The 16,393-nt window shown below is 41.4% G+C and overlaps 1 protein-coding gene across 5 annotated transcripts in view; it reads right to left on the bottom strand.

Annotated features, from left to right (window-relative positions):
- Positions 1-16,393, bottom strand: part of LOC102288035 (ATP-binding cassette sub-family C member 4-like) — a 146,271-nt gene that overhangs the window by 106,274 nt on the left and 23,604 nt on the right. For all 5 annotated transcript variants that reach the window (XR_011463454.1, XM_070366752.1, XM_070366750.1 and 2 more), the window contains exons 9-11: positions 15,549-15,643; positions 15,239-15,325; positions 4,975-5,071 (exon numbers count right to left, since the gene is read on the bottom strand). Coding sequence is in view for 4 of the 5 variants with exons in the window: in XM_070366752.1 (XP_070222853.1) it covers positions 4,975-5,071; positions 15,239-15,325; positions 15,549-15,643 (279 nt within the window). In the remaining variant the exon portion in view is untranslated. The remainder of the gene's footprint in view (positions 1-4,974; positions 5,072-15,238; positions 15,326-15,548; positions 15,644-16,393) is intronic.

The following is a 16,393-nucleotide window of genomic DNA, read 5'->3' on the forward strand; positions in this document are numbered from 1 at the left end:
CTATGTTCATCAGTGATATTGGCCTGTAGTTTTCTTTTTTTTTGTGGCATCTTTGTCAGGTTTTGGTATTAGGGTGATGGTGGCCTCATAGAATGAGTTTGGAAGTTTACCTTCCTCTGCAATTTTCTGGAAGAGTTTGAGTAGGATAGGTGTTAGCTCTTCTCTAAATTTTTGGTAGAATTCAGCTGTGAAGACGCCTGGACTTGGGCTTTTGTTTGCTGGAAGATTTTTGATTACAGTTTCAATTTCCGTGCTTATAATGGGTCTCTTAAGATTTTCTATTTCTTCCTGGTCCAGTTTTGGAAAGTTGTACTTTTCTAAGACTTTGTCCATTTCTTCCACGTTGACCATTTTATTGGCATATAATTGCTGATAGTAGTCTTTATGATCCTTTGTATTTCTGTGTTGTCTGTTATGATCTCTCCATTTTCATTTCTAATTTTACTGATTTGATTTTTCTCCTTTGTTTCTTGATGAGTCTGGCTAATGGTTGTCAATTTTATTTATCCTTTCAAAGAACCAGCTTTTTGGCTTTGTTGATTTTGCTATGGTCTCTTTTGATTATTTTGCATTTATTTCTGCCCTAATTTTTAAGATTTCTTTCCTTCTACTAACCCTGGGGTTCTTCATTTCTTCCTTTTCTAGTTGTTTTAGGTGTAGAGTTAGGTTATTTATTTGAATTTTTTTTCTTGTATCTTGAGGTATGCCTGTATTGCTATGAACTTTCCCCTTAGGACTGCTTTTACAGTGTCCCACAGGTTTTTGGTTGTTGTGTTTTCATTTGCATTCGTTTCTATGCAAATTTTGATTTCTTTTTTTATTTCTTCTGTGATTTGTTGGTTATTCAGCAGTGTGTTGTTCAGCCTCCATATGTTGGAATTTTTAATAGTTTTTCTCCTGTAATTGAGATCCAATCTTATTGCATTGTGGTCAGAAAAGATGCTGGGAATGATTTCAATTTTTTTGAATTTCCCAAGGCTAGATTTATGGCCCAGGATGTGATCTATCCTGGAGAAGGTTCCGTGTGCACTTGAGAAAAAAGTGAAATTCACTGTTTTGGGATGGAATGTCCTATTGATATCAATTAGGTCTAACTGGTCTACTGTATCCTTTAAAGTTTGTGGTCCCTTGCTAATTTTCTGTTTAGTTGATCTATCCATAGGTGTGAGTGGGGTATTAAAGTCTCCCACTATTATTGTGTTATTGTTAATTTCTCCTTTAGTACTTGTGAGCATTTGTCTTACATATTGCAGTGCTCCTATGTTGGGTGCATATATGTTTATAATTATTATATCTTCTTCTTGGATTGATCCTTTGATCATTATGTAGTGACTTTCTTTGTCTCTTTTCACAGCCTTTGTTTTAAAGTCTATTTTTTCTGATATGAGTATTGCTACTCCTGCTTTCTTTTGGTCTCTATTTGCATGGAAAATCTTTTTCCAGCCCTTCACTTTCAGTGTGTATGTGTCCGCTGTTTTGAGGTGGGTTTCTTGTAGACAACATATGTAGGAGTCTTGTTTTTGTATCCATTCAGCCAGTCTTTGTCTTTTGGTTGGGGCATTCAACCCATTTACGTTTAAGGTAATTATTGATCCCATTGCCATTTACTTTATTGTTTTGGGTTTGAATTTATACACCCTTTTTGTGTTTCCTGTCTAGAGAATATCCTTTAGTATTTGTTGGAGAGCTGGTTTGGTGGTGCTGAATTCTCTCAACTTTTGCTTGTCTGTAAAGCTTTTGATTTCTCCTTCATATTTGAATGAGATCCTTGCTGGGTACAATAATCTGGGCTGTAGGTTATTTTCTTTCATCATTTTAAGTATGTCTTGCCATTCCCCTCCTGGCCTGAAGAGTTAGGATTAGGATTAGCTGCTTTTAATATTTGTTATTTGTTAAGATCAGCTGTTATCCTTGGGTTTTATGGGAATTCTGGGTTTTGTGTGTGATTATTTGTTGTTTTCTGAGAAGAGACTACCCTTGCTTCCTTTCATCCAGTCTTCTTAAGAAACAAAAATTTAATGTTTTCCCCTTGATGCTTTTAATATTTGTTCTTTGTGTTTGATCTTTGTTAATTTGATTAATCACTTATCCTATCTTCTTCTTCTGTTGTTTCACTATTTGGGTTTATCCTGTTTGGGACTCTCTCTGTTTCTTGGACTTGAGTGATTATTTCCTTCCCCATTTTAGGAAGATTCCATTTTTTTCAACTATTTTATTTCCTCAAGTATTTTCTCATGGTCTTTCTTTTTGTCTTCTTCTTCTGGGACTCCTATGATTGAATGTTGTAGCATTTAATAATGTCCTGGAGGTCTCTGAGATTGTCCTCATTTCTTTTAATTCATTTTTTTTTTCCTCTCTGAATCACTTATTTCTACTATTCTATCTTCTAATTCACTTATCCTATCTTCTGCCTCTGTTATTCTACTATTTTGTTGCCTCCAGAGTGTTTTTTATCTCATTTATTGCATTATTCATTATATATTGACTCTTTTCTATTTCTTCTAGGTCCTTGTTAAACCTTTCTTGCATCTTAATCCTTGTCTCTAGGCTATTTATCTGTGATTCCATTTTGATTTCAAGATTTTGGATCAATTTCACTATCATTATTTGGAATTCTTTATCAGGTAGATCCAGCCTGTCTACTTTCAATTGCACTCTCAGGGAAGCTGAGAAAAAGGAGAGGCATAAAAGTCAACCTAAAGTAATTGCATCTGGATGAAATGTATACCAATGTACAGGCTGCCCAAAGTTACTAACAAAACACAAAATTAAAAATCTATATATATATATATATATATATATATATATATAGGAAAAAAACAAAATTGATAACAAATACCAAAAAGCTAAAATTAAAAATCTAGAGTAGAGTTTGGAATTTCAAAAATACAATGTTAAAGAAAAAAGAAAAGAAAAAAAAAGAAAGAAAGAATGAGAAAAAGAGAAAAAAAAAAAAACAAGGTCACAAAAATTATAAAAAATATCTATATGAAGTTTGCTTTTTTAAAAGAATAGGGTCTTTTTTTTTTTTTTTGCAAAGTAATAGTAGGTTATAAAAGTGAAAATTAAAGGAGTAATAGAGGGCTTAAAATTTTTTAAAACATTTAAAAAAAGATAGAATTATCTTTAAAAAAAAAAAAGAAAGAATGACCGTAAAAATAGTAAAAATATATCTAGGACTTTCTCTGGTGTTGTCGGTATTGTGGGGTCAGTTCATTTTTGGCTAGTTCCTTGGTCCGACTTATATTTCTCAAGATCTATAGGCCCCTTCCTATGTAGTCGGTACTAACGACAGGGTTTTAATCTATTGCCTGTTGCTTTCAAGGCGGTTCCCTCTATTATAGCTTCTTCTGTTTGCTGGTCTCTTCAGTGTCTGATTTCCACCCTGACACAAAGGGGGCGATGGTGGACACCTTATTTTTTTTAGGCTCACTTGTTTAGTCCCGCTGTGGGGAGGGAGGGACGCTGCAAACAAATAACACTGGCGTGTGCTTGCAGTGCCTCAGCCACACTGGGTCTGCCCCCCACTCACGGTGCTTGTAGCCTCCCTGCCCACACTGCTCAGGCTCTAGGTTGCTCCGCTGGGAACCATCTGAAGCTGGCCCTGGGCTGCTTGAACCTCCCAGGTCTAAGCCACTCAGGTTCAGGCACTTGGGTAGTCCTTAGAGGTGCAGACTCGGTTGGGCCTGCGTTTTGTGCCCTTCCCAGGTCCGAGCAGCTCAGGTGATGAGGTGTTTGGCGAGCGGGTTGCTGCGATTTACCGCCTCCCCGCCGCTCGGTTTTCTGGGTGTACAACTGGCACACCTTCTCAGGCGGATGTTGACCATCCAGAACCCAAAGAAGTCTTAGTTAGCAAAGAAGCCTGTTTATAGTTTTGTAGATAATGTCTCTCTGGGGCTGCAATTGCCCCCTTCCTGCTCTGGCTGCCTGTCACCGGAGGGGGATGGTCTGCCGCCGGCTATCTCTGTTCAGTCCTTTGTTTCGTGTGTGGGCCTGGTGGTGTCTTAGGTTAGGGCAGGCTTTTCGTGTGGTAGTTATCCCACAGTCTGGTTTGCTAGCCCAAATTAGTTCGCTCAGATAGCGCTCGGGGCATTCAGGTCAGATCCTTACTCTAAGCGATGCAACCCGCGCCTCCCTGCCCAGCCCCCGCTTGCTAGTGGTGGGTGCAGGTGTCTGCACTGCTTCTCTGCTGGGGAAGTTACCGTTGGGCTCGTAATCTGTGGGTTTTAATTGTTTATTTATTTTTCCTCCCTGTTATGTTGCCCTCTGTGCTTCCAAGGCTCGGCACAGACTCAGCAGTGAGAGTGCTTCCTGGTATTTGGAAACTTCTCTCTTTTTAAGACTCCCTTCCTGGGACTGAGCTCCATCCCTCCCTCTTTTATATTTTTTCCTACCTCCTTTCGAAGACAATGGGTTGCTTTTCTGGGCGCTTGATGTCCTCTGCCAGTATTCAAAAGTTGTTTTGTGGAATTTACTCAGCGTTTAAATGTTCCTTTGATGAATTTTGGGAGAGAAAGTGGTCTCCCCGTCCTATTCCTCCGCCATCTTAGCTCCTCCCCTGGAATATGCTCTTGAGGCAAACTATGTATGACAATTACCTGGATTCAAACAGATCTTAGAATCTCTAAGTGATACACTTTGACTTAAGTCATGGAAGAGGAAAATAAAAAGTTCTAAATAAAACTGTATCATTATCTTTAACAAATTTCATTAGGACAGTGATGATTCAATAACCCTGTGGTTGCACTTTTATACGCTTTTAAGGGTTTATATGGCTTAGAGTGTAATAGTGACATTTCTACAGAGCTTTAGGTTCATCCTCCAAGGCATGAACACCAGCTCTGAGAAGAAGGGGGCAAAAACTGAGGGAGAAGAGGGCGTTTACCATGAACCCAGGAGAGTAACCTGAGGGGAGGTTTGTTCTTCAACACACCTGAGGGCTAGCAATTCCACAGACTTCTAGAAATTACTTACATCTTTCAACATCAGAATCTGACTTGCATCTTTTAGGTATTGCAACTGATGAGTGACTAAGATTGTGATCTTCTCCTTCAAGGCCTGATGAACACACCTACAAATGTAAAAGGCACAGTAAGCAAAAGCACATTAATGGAGTGCCTCAAACTGAAAACTTATATTTTGAAAACAGTGAGACAAAGACCACACAGCAGTCAAAGATCTTTAGTTTAAATGCCAAATCAATAATAAAAATTAAATAAACATAAATCAATTAATCCAAATAGATTCTTAAATTTATCAGCAGCAAATTTGAATCTAGTGCTACAAAGAATTATTAAAACCAGTCCAGTGAAGGAGGCCCTAACAGCTAAGTTTTTTCCTCTAAAACTCAGCTTAACAATTATTGGCATGTTTCATAAAGGAAAACAACTGAGTAATACTGAGACTTCAAAACTTGACTAAACTAAAACACTATTTTATCACTATCCAGGAATGGGAGAAGAGGGATCCATGTCATTTAAAAATTTGTACATTCTTTGACAGCTTTCTAGGAAATTATTTATAATTAATGATGTAAATATTCACAACAAAAAATTAATAGATTCTTGGTAATCTTTGCCAGAGTGCATTTGCTAGACACTTGTTCCCAAAGAATATTAGATAGAAAATGAATGTCAGCGTGGTGTCCACCAGTCTCTACAACATTCCCAGTTCCATCCAAGAAGCAAGCCTTCTTTCATTAGGACTGAACATTTTCCAAACATGAAAGTAAAAGAACAGAATCCAAATGGCCCAAATCACAGTGGAAATCACCCAATGGCTCAGAGCACCCACCAGTTCTCTTAGTCAAGACATCACTCACTATTCAACCTTAAATTTTTTTCACAGTAAAAAAACTACTCCTCCATTTCAAATGTAGACCCCTAGGGACTCAGCCCCAGTCTCATCCCACAGGGTCCACAACCCCTCCAGGGAAGCAAGTGGGTCTGGGGCCCCAGTGACCACAGGCAGGGCTCCAGGCAGGTACTCTGGGTGCCCGAGCCCCTTGCAGAGCAAATCTCAGGAACCTGGGTCAGAGCTCAGCCTGTGAGTGAATCAGATGGAGAGTCTGGAGGCAGCAGGCTGCAGCTCAGTCCCTCTCATGAGCCTGACGTCAGATGAGCAACTCAACCTCAGTTTCTTCATCTCAAAACAAGATCAAACAACTCATCCACATGTTCTGAGAAATCAAACCACCAATCTACTCAGCAAATGTCATCTTACTTCTCCACTCCTCCCTAACCATGAATGGTCATGTGCTTTGGACTCAGGACAGAAAACTCTTAAGGGGACATTCTGGACACTGGGTCTGTGATTGAAACAAGACCCTAGGATGTAAACACATACACCATTCCTTCGCTAAGTCCAAAAGGATTCATTTTTACCTTTTGACATGTGTTAGCTCAGTGATCATACCTAAGTTTCTTGATTAACACCTTTTCAAACTTAGTACTAAAGCTTTTAAACAGAATTTTTTCTCCTTAATTCATAATTGCCTGCCAATAGTCCTCCAGTGTTCTTGCCTGGAGAATCCCAGGGACGGGGGAGCCTGGTGGGCTTCCATCTATGGGGTTGCACAGAGTCAGACACGACTAAAATGACTTGGCAGCAGCAGTAGCAGTCCCCAAAGATGAATGTTAATCAAATCTGATGGGATGTCCAAGATTAATCAACCCAAAGTTTTAAGATGTTTTCTTCCTAAGATCCCATCACAGAGGCAATAATACAAATAATTACAATGAAATGATCAGTTGATGGCTTTGAATTTTTCGTAAATAATGTTTTTATCCAAATCACTAGAAAAATACACTATTTTCCAAGTTTTTAAAGATTTTCAAGTCATGCCATAGAAAGGATCGAGTCAGCAACCAGTTGTATAACAGCTATTCTTATATAAAGGCCATGCTAATTCTATAATCTTATAAATCCACATATAATCTTATATAAGGGCTGTATTAAGAGGGAACACATCCCTTGGTGGAGGCAATACAAATAAGACAGACAGAGTCCCCACCTCCATTCATTCAATCAGCAGAGGTTTGCTGAGGAGCCAGGCACTGTCCTAAGTGCTGAGGAACCACCCACATGTCAAGATAGAAGACAATACTCTGCACCATGTAGATGACACACTAAACAAGCATAGAAAATGCGCTACTCAGGTGTGACCTGTGCTCTGAAGGTAAAACAAGGGTAGCTGATATCTTAGATGTGTAGACAGGAGGGTGAGCTGTGTAGGCAGGAGGGTGAGCTGTGTAGACAGCAGCATGGGAATCTGATTAGGACAGACCCCAAGACCTGATGACGTGGGAGGCAGGGGTCTAGTGATGTGGGTGGGGCTGAACCAGGATGGGATCCATGGCTGGACACAGGTGAGATTGCATCAGTTCATCATCTAAGGCCCCTCACCTTCTGTAGGTGATAGAATCCACCATGTTCACAGCATAACGTTGTAAAAGTCATGAACCTTAAATTCATGACTGAAGAAAACAACAGCAGGTAGAAGTGTGGTTCATTCACTTTAATACAAAACTCTCCCCATGGCTAAGCTTACACATGACCACCATATCTCACAGCATATTGTTCCATCCGATTCTCTAACTTGAAAGCACTCTCCAGGATGCGGAGAAAAGGGAACCCTCTTACACTGTTGGTGGGAATATAAACTAGTACAACCACTATGGAGAACACTGTGGAGATTCCTTAAACAACTGGAAATAGAACTGCCATATGACCCAGAAATCCCACTGCTGGGCATACACACTGAGGAAACCAGAATTGAAAGAGACATGTGTACCCCAATGTTCATTTCAGCACTGTTTACAATAGCCAGGACATGGAAGCAACCTAGATGTCCATCTGCAGATGAATGGATAAGAAAGCTGTGGTACATATACACAATGGAGTATTACTCAGCGATTAAAAAGAATGCATTTGAGTCAGTTCTAATGAGGTGGATGAAACTGGAGCCTATTATACAGAGTGAAGGAAGTCAGAAAGAAAAACACCAATACAGTATACTAAGCATATATATGGAATTTAGAAAGATGGTAACAATAACCCTGTGAGCTGAGACAGCAAAAGAGACATAGATGTAAAAACAGTCTTTTTTGGACTCTGTGGGAGAAGGTGAGGCTGGGATGATTTGAGAGAATAGCACTCATTATCATATGTGAAATAGATCACCAGTCCAGGTTTGATGCATGAGACAGGGTGCTCAGGGCTGGTACAATGGGATGACCCTGAGGGATAGGATGGGGAGGGAGGTGGGAGGGGGTTCAGGATGAGGAACACATATACACCCATGGCTGATTCATGCCAATGTATGGCAAAAACCACTACAATATTGTAAAGTAATTAGCCTCCAATTAAAATAAATAAATAAATGTAAAAATTAAAAACAAAAGCACTCTCCAGTTGCTGCTGAGTGGTTTCCTAAATTGCTTTCATGCTCTCTGCTTTAAGTTTCCCTAGAGAATGTGTGGTTCTGATTACAAACAACAGTGTTAAGCTTGCTTCTATCAAGTATATATCCAAAGTGGTGCACCCAAAATATTGAAGAGGATTTTATAAATATCTCCTGTGTTTGAAAAAGAACTCAGGGGAACTTTTGTGATCAGCACACTGTACTTGGCACCAAAATGCCTTACTGTCCCTTCCTTGTGACATGGCTGCAATGACTGGCAGAATCTGTTTCTACCCTGATGGAGAACTTGTGCAGATGCTCACAGGATGTGGTAACACATTTGTGAGTTCAGGGTGGGGTGTTGGGAACAGGGAGGCTGAGATACTCATGATGCCAGGAGGGTGGGGGTGGGGAATCCCTATCACAGCACAAGCTCCTGTCACTAAACTCTTGACAAGACACAAGGCACTTCTCTAAGGGAAAATTCATCAAGTCATGAACAGGAGAGGGTTGGAAAGTGGGGTCAGATCAGAGCTGGAGACCATGCCATGTGTCATCTGCTCTTTTCTCTCATGTTCTCAAAGATTCAGTGCTACTATGCAGGTTTGTGTGTATGTGTGTTACAATATACCTAACATGAAATTTACTGTTCCTGCCATTTTAAGCACATAGCCCAGTGGTATTAAGTACATTCACATTATTGTGCAGCCATCACCACCTTCCATCTCCACAACTCTTTTATCACCCCAACACTAAGCATGCTTTATACATGGGCAGGTTCCACCAAAGTCTAACAACCCCTGCTTAGTGGACATGCAATCCCAGCTCCTAGTGTCCAGAGCCCAGAGCTCCTCACAGGCCTCCCTCTCACACTTGCTGACTCTGCTGGTCTCTACTTTGCTATTCTGGACCTGCTGTAAATCAATCACGTCCCCTCAGATTCACATGTTGTCACCTTAGTCATCAGTACCTTAGAATTTGGTGTCATGGACTTTAAAAGATAATCATTACCCTTAATTATACTGGACCTAATCTAATCTGACTGGTGTGCTTAGATGAAGAGGAGACTAAGACATAAGGACAGAGACACAGGCATGTAAATCAATGAAGTTAGAACACACCCTCCCACCATGCAAAAAATAAACTAAAAATGGCTTAAAGACTTAATCATAAGACATGACACCATAAAACTCCTAGTAGAGATTATAGGCAAAACATTCTCTGACATAAATTATACCAATGTTTTCTTAGGTCAGTCTCCTAAGGCAATAGAAATATAAACAAAAATATACAAATGGGGGCTTCCCTGGTGGCTCAGTGGCAAAGAATCCACCTGCCAGTGCAGGAGACACAGGATCCCTCCCTGGTCCAGGAAGCTCCCACATGCACAAAGCACCTCAGCCCATGCACCACAACTACTGAGCCTGTGCTCTGGAGCCCAGGAACCGCAACTACTAAGCCCACACACCATAGAGCCCGGGCTCTGCAATGAGAGAAGCCACCACAATGAGAAGTCCATGCATCACAGCTAGAGAGTAGCCCCTGCCCACTGCAACTAGAGAAGAGCCCTCACAGTGATGAAAACCTTCACAGCCATAAATACATAATATTTTTAATTAAAAAATAAATAAACAATGGGACCTAATCAAACTTACAAGCATTTGCACAGCAAAGCGAACCATAAAAATGAAGAGACAACCTACAGATGGGAGAAAATATTTGCAAATGATGTGACAACAAGGGTTTAATTTCCAAAGTATAAAAACAGCTCACACAACTCAACAACAACAAAAAATCCAATCAAAAAAATGGTTAAAAGAACTAAATAGACATTTCTTCAAAGGACACATACAGATGGCCAACAGACACAAGAAAAGAAGTTCACCACTGTGAATTATTAGAGAAATGCAAATCAAAACCAGAATGAGGTATCTCCTCACATAAGCTTCAATGGCCATCATTAAAGTAACTATGGCTGAGAGGAGTAAAGGGAACCCTCCTACCCTGCTGGTGGGAATGTAAATTGCTGCAGGCACTGTTGAAAATAGAGTTTCCTCAGAAAACTAAAAATAGAATTACCTTATAGTCCAGTAATCCCACTGCTGGGCTTATATCTGGATTAAACTGTAAATCAAAAAGAGACAGGCACTCCTGTGTTTATAGGAGCACCAATCACAATAGCAAAACATGGGAACAACCTAAATGTCCATCGACAGATGAGTAGATAAAGAAGATGTGGTGCATATAGACGATGTAACACTGCTGCTAAGTCACTTCAGTCGTGTCCGACTCTGTGTGACCACATAGACGGCAGCCCACCAGCCTCCGCTGTCCCTGAGATTCTCCAGGCAAGAATACTGGAGTGGGTTGCCATTTCCTTCTCCAATAAAAAAGAAAGAAAGAAAGCTATTTGCAGAAACATGGATGGACCTGGAGATTCTCATAGTAAAGTGAAGTAACTCAGAAAGAGAAAATCAAGTATCATAATTATATCACTTATATGTGGAATCTAATCTATGGAAAAATGAACCTATTTACAGAAGAGAAACAGACTCAGACATAGTGAACAGACCTGTGGTTGCATAGATGGAAGGAGGCAGTAGGGAGGGATGGGCTGGGACTTTGAGGTTAGCAGAGGCAAACTATTATGTGCAGAATGGATAAACAAGATCCTATGGTATAGCACAGGGAGCTATATTCAATACCCTGAGATAAACCATTACGGAAAAGTATATATTTGTGCATAACTGAGTCACTTTGCTGTACAAAGAAATTAACACAATGTAGTAAGTCAGCTATATTTCAATAAAATTTTTTCAAAAAAAAAAAAAAAGGACAGAGACACAGGTTGCATGTAAACAGAGGAAAGAACATGAGGGGACACAGCGAGATGGATGCAGTCAGAAGCCAAGGAGAGAGGTCTCAGGAGAAACCAAACCTGCCCGTATCTTAAACCTGTAGCCTCAAGAACTGTCAGAAAATTAATTTCTATTCTTTAATCACCCCCATCTGTGACAATTTTGCTATGGACTGAATGTTTTTGTCCTCAAAAATCATACATTGAGACCTAATCCCCACAGTGTTGGTATTAGGAGGTGGGGCCATTGGGAGTTGATCAGGTCATGAGGGTGGAGCCTGCATGAAAGGGATTAGTGTCCTTACAAAAGGGACCAACACAGCTCTCTCACCCCTTCCCCACATAAGGACACAGAAATCTGGCCCTCACCAGACACTGAATCTGCCAGCACATTCACTTTGGACTTCCCCAGCCTCCAGAACCATGAGAGACAAATTTGTGCTATTTATAAGCCATCCAGGCTCTGGTCTCCTGTGAGAGCAACTTGAATGGACACAACCCTAGAAACTAACACAGGATGTAACAGAGAGAATTGTCAAACAGCTTCTCTCTGTTGAACACTCCGCCTCCTCCAGGTGAGGACGTGCCTGCTGTTCTCCTCATAGCCCTGCTTCCTCCTCCCTCCACACCTGTGCTTCTACTCAGCAAAGGACTGGGTCCTCTTTTCAGCCTCCACACACCCGCCCAGCCTGCAGGCTCCAGGGTACTTCCCACCCAACCCCGGGCAGTGGGAGCTTTCCAACTTCAGTGAAAGCCTCTAGATGCCACTTCCAATTTCATTTAGCACTTCCTATCCTGTATCAAGACCTCTAAACTTTGACCCTGCTGATCTTTTCCCACGCATCTGTCTTAACAAGCTCCACGTTGAGACAGGTTCCTCAGAGGCAGTAATGAGAGCTGAACATCATCAGTGTAGTTCATTTCAGTCACTCAGTCATGTCCGACTCTTTGCAACCCCATGGACTGCAGCACGTCAGGCCACTCTATCCATCACCAACTCCTGGAGTTTACTCAAATTCATGTCCATTGAGTCAGTGATGCCATCCAATCATCTCATCCTCTGTCATCCCCTTCTCCCACCTTCAATCTTTCCCAGCATCAGGGTCTTTTCAAATGAGTCAGCTCTTTGCATCAGGTGGCCAAAGTATTGACGTTTCAGCTTCAGCATCAGTCCTTCCAATGAATATTCAGGACTGATTTCCTTTAGGATGGACTGGTTGGATCTCCTTGCTGTCCAAGGGACTCTCAAGAGTTTTCTCCAACACCACAGTTCAAAAGCATCAATTCTTCAGTACTCAGTTTTCTTTATAGTCCAACTCTCACATCCATACATGACTACTGGAAAAATCATAGCCTTGACTGGATGGACCTTTGTTGGCAAAGTAATGTCTCTGCTTTTTAATATACTGTCTAGGTTGGTCAAAACTTTTCTTCCAAGGAGTAAGTGTCTTTAAATTTCATGACTGCAGTCACCATGTACAGTGATTTAGGAGGCCAAAATAAATAAATAAATACAGTTTATCACTGTAAGTTTATCACTGTTTCCACTATTTCCCCATCTATTTGCCATGAAGTGGTAGGACCAGATGCCATGATCTTAGTTTTCTGAATGTTGAGCTTTAAGCCAACTTTTTCACTCTCCTCTCTCACTTTCATCAAGAGACCCTTTAGTTCTTCTTCACTTTCTGCCATAAGGGTGGTATCATCTGCATATATGAAGTTATTGATATTTCTCCCAGCAATCTTGATTCCACCTTGTGCTTCATCCAGCCCAGCGTTTCTCATGATGTACTCTACATATAAGTTAAATAAGCAGGGTGACAATATACAGCCTTGATGTACTCCTTTTCCTATTTGGAACCAGTCTGTTGTTCCATGTTCAGTTATAACTATTGCTTCCTGACCTGCATACAGATTTTTCAAGAGGCATGTCAGGTGGTCTGGTATTCCCATCTCTTTAAGAATTTTCCACAGTTTGTGGTGATCCACACAGTCAAAGGCTTTGGCATAGTTAATAAAGATGAAATAGATGTTTTTCTGGAACTTTCTTGCTTTTTTTGATGATCCAGTGGATGTTGACAACTTGATCTCTGGTTCCTCTGTCTTTTCTAAAATCAGCTTAAACATCCTGAAGTTCATGGTTCATACACTGTTGAAGTCTGGCTTGGAGAATTTTGAGCATTACTTTACTAGCATGTGAGATGAGTTGTAGTTTGAGCATTCTTTGACACTGCTTTTCTCTGGGATTAGAATGAAAACTCACCTTTTCCAGTCCTGTGGCCACTGCTGAGTTTTCCAAATTTGCTGGCATATTGAGTGCAGCACTTTCACAGCATCATCTTTTAGGATTTGAAATAGCTCAACTGGAATCCCATCACCTCCACTAGCTTTGTTGTTCCACTAGCTTCCTAAGGCCCACTTGACATCACATTCCAGAATGTCTGGCTCTAGGTGAGTGATCAGACCATCCTACTCTCCCTTATTCTGCCCAGTGTGGGTCCTTCTCCTCTCCTAGCTCACCATCCTCCTTGTAAACTAAGAGGTTTTGTGCAGTGACATCTGTAAGGGCATTGATCTCAGTGCACACAGCAGGGTGTTATTAAGTGCAGCTGGAAGGGATTGTTGCCTCTAACAAGGTGAACAACAGCAAGATAACTAACCATGGGGGAGATGTGGAGGCTGTTTTAGGGAAAAAACAAATTTGTGAGGCTTTCAAAAAGGTCAGTCTAGAAAATCCCATGGACAGAGGAGCCTGGTAGGCTGCAGTCCATGAGGTCGCTAGAGTCAGACACGACTGAGCGACTTCACTTTGACTCTTCACTTTCATGCACTGGAGAAGGAGATGGCAACCCACTCCAGTGTTCTTGCTTGGAGAATCCCAGGGACAGGAAGCCTGGTGGGCTGCTGTCTATGGGGTCGCACAGAGTCGGACACAACTAAAGCAACGCAGCAGCAGCAGCAGCAACAGACTCAGTAAGAGGCCTCAGACAGTGTGTGTTAGGACACATTATCATAGAAAAGCATCAGAGTTGTTCTACTTTAGTCACTGTGTAGCTAACCAAGAGCCACTTACAAGTTATAAATTCCAGAAGCAGGAATGCGACTCAAGACTTAAGCCAGATTATAGTGACCCTACATGTAACTCTAAGTATTAATTCCACTAAGTATCTGTGAAGCAATGTGAAATGACTGAAATTGTACTCAGATGTGGAATAAATGAGTCTTAAACTCTAGACTTTATGGGTTTCCCTGGTAACTCAGATGGTAAAGAAACTGCCTGCGATGCAAGAGACCAAGGTTTGATCCCTGGGTCGGGAAGATCCCCTGGAGAAAGGAATGTCAACCTATTCCAGTACTCTTGCCTGGAGAATTCCATGGACAGAGGAGCCTGGTAGGCTACAGTCTATGGGATTGCAAAGAATTGGAAATGACTGAGCAACTAACACACACACACAGACTTAAAGACTTTATTTGGAAACTGATAGAATAACAAGCATAAACCAACAAGGCCTTTCCATGGAAGCCCTATGACAGCACCAAAAACTTCACTTCTAATGTGTCTTAAACAAATGATGGAGGAAAAGAGCTGGCAGCCAAGTAACAGGTTATGGAGTCTCACTCTCTGATTTAAAAACCCTACATTGTCTTTCTTATTCCTGAGGTCTGGATCCATCCACAGTGCCTGGATCCATCAACTGCAAGTAGCAGGGGAAATCTACATCAATCCCTCACTCCCTCAAGCACTGACCCCACTGTCCTCCACTCACTGGAAACACCTGCTGTACTTTCCTGTCCTGACTTCATCATGATGCAAGATTTCTCTAGGATGGATCTTCTGTGGAAGGAAGGGATGGGAGAGAGGGTCACCAGGGCAGAGCGAGCTGCGTCTCCTGAAGCACAAAGGCTTTCCTGAACTCTTTTCCCTGATTTCTACAGGGTTCCTGGGAAGCAGAGATGATAGAAAACAGGAGCAAACTCACTGTTCAAACAAGTGCCTGCTGACTCCTGCATCCACTGCGCTGAGCAGATCGTCCAGGAGGTAGATGTCTGCATCCTGATACATGGCTCTAGAAAATGTAGAGAGACGTCAGGAGAAGACACTTCACACTCCCTGGGTCTCAGCCCTGAATCACAACAATGTGAAACAACTCCATGTTCATTCCAAGAGTCCACGGGAAAAGCCAAGTCCCTGCTTCACACAGGCCCACCCGGTGAGTGGGGCCTGCGTGCCCACATCCACTAGGAGCCATGGAGGAGGAGGGGCAGGATGGCAACTGAAACCCCATTTACCTTGCAAGGCATATCCGAGCTTTCTGCCCTTCACTCAGCTGTGTTCTTCCATCTCCTATCTTAATTATTTCTTCATCCCCCAGAAGCCGTAAATCCTATACAGAGATAGGAAAGGGAAAAGAGAAAAATATATAAAATGTGTTCCACTACCATCTTACACTCCTAGCATTAGTTCCTCATACAAGTGTTTGATCAACGTGAATGTATGTTCAGCTGCTAAGTCATGTTTGTCTCTTTGCAATCCCATGGACTGCAGCCCATCAGGCTCCTCTGTTCATGGGATTCTCCAGGCAAGAATACTGGAGTGGGTTGCCATTGCCTGCTGCAGGAGATCTTCTCTACCCAGGGATTGAATCCATGTCTCCTGCATCGGCAGGTGGATTCTTTACCATGAGCCATCCGGGAAGCCACAGCAATGGGTAAATGTCAGATTTACTAAACTGTAAATTTGAACATTAAAAAAAAAAAAAAAACTCTCAGTGTTTTCTAATTTGTTTTCATTCTGTAGTTTTTGACAGCATCTATGCATTTGACCATTTTAACAGATATTTATTGAGGATCTTCTGTATATGAATTGATTGTAACTTGCTATTGGTGACTGATCTCTATTTTCTCATCAAGCCAACAGTGGAACCCCATTCACAGTGTGAATCATAACGTGCAAAGCACATGACCACAGTAGAAGAGACTCCATCGTAACCCTCCCTGACTGCCACAAAGACACATAGACACACAGGTTCTCTGCTCACTCAACGCTTAATGGAGGTGCATTGGATAAAAGGCAGCAATTACTCTGTTGTTATAATTTATAATTACTTCACCTTCTTTCTTTCTTGAGCTCAGAA

Source organism: Bos mutus, unplaced genomic scaffold (genome assembly GCF_027580195.1).
Source record: "Bos mutus isolate GX-2022 unplaced genomic scaffold, NWIPB_WYAK_1.1 CTG201, whole genome shotgun sequence".
NCBI lineage: Eukaryota > Metazoa > Chordata > Mammalia > Artiodactyla > Bovidae > Bos > Bos mutus.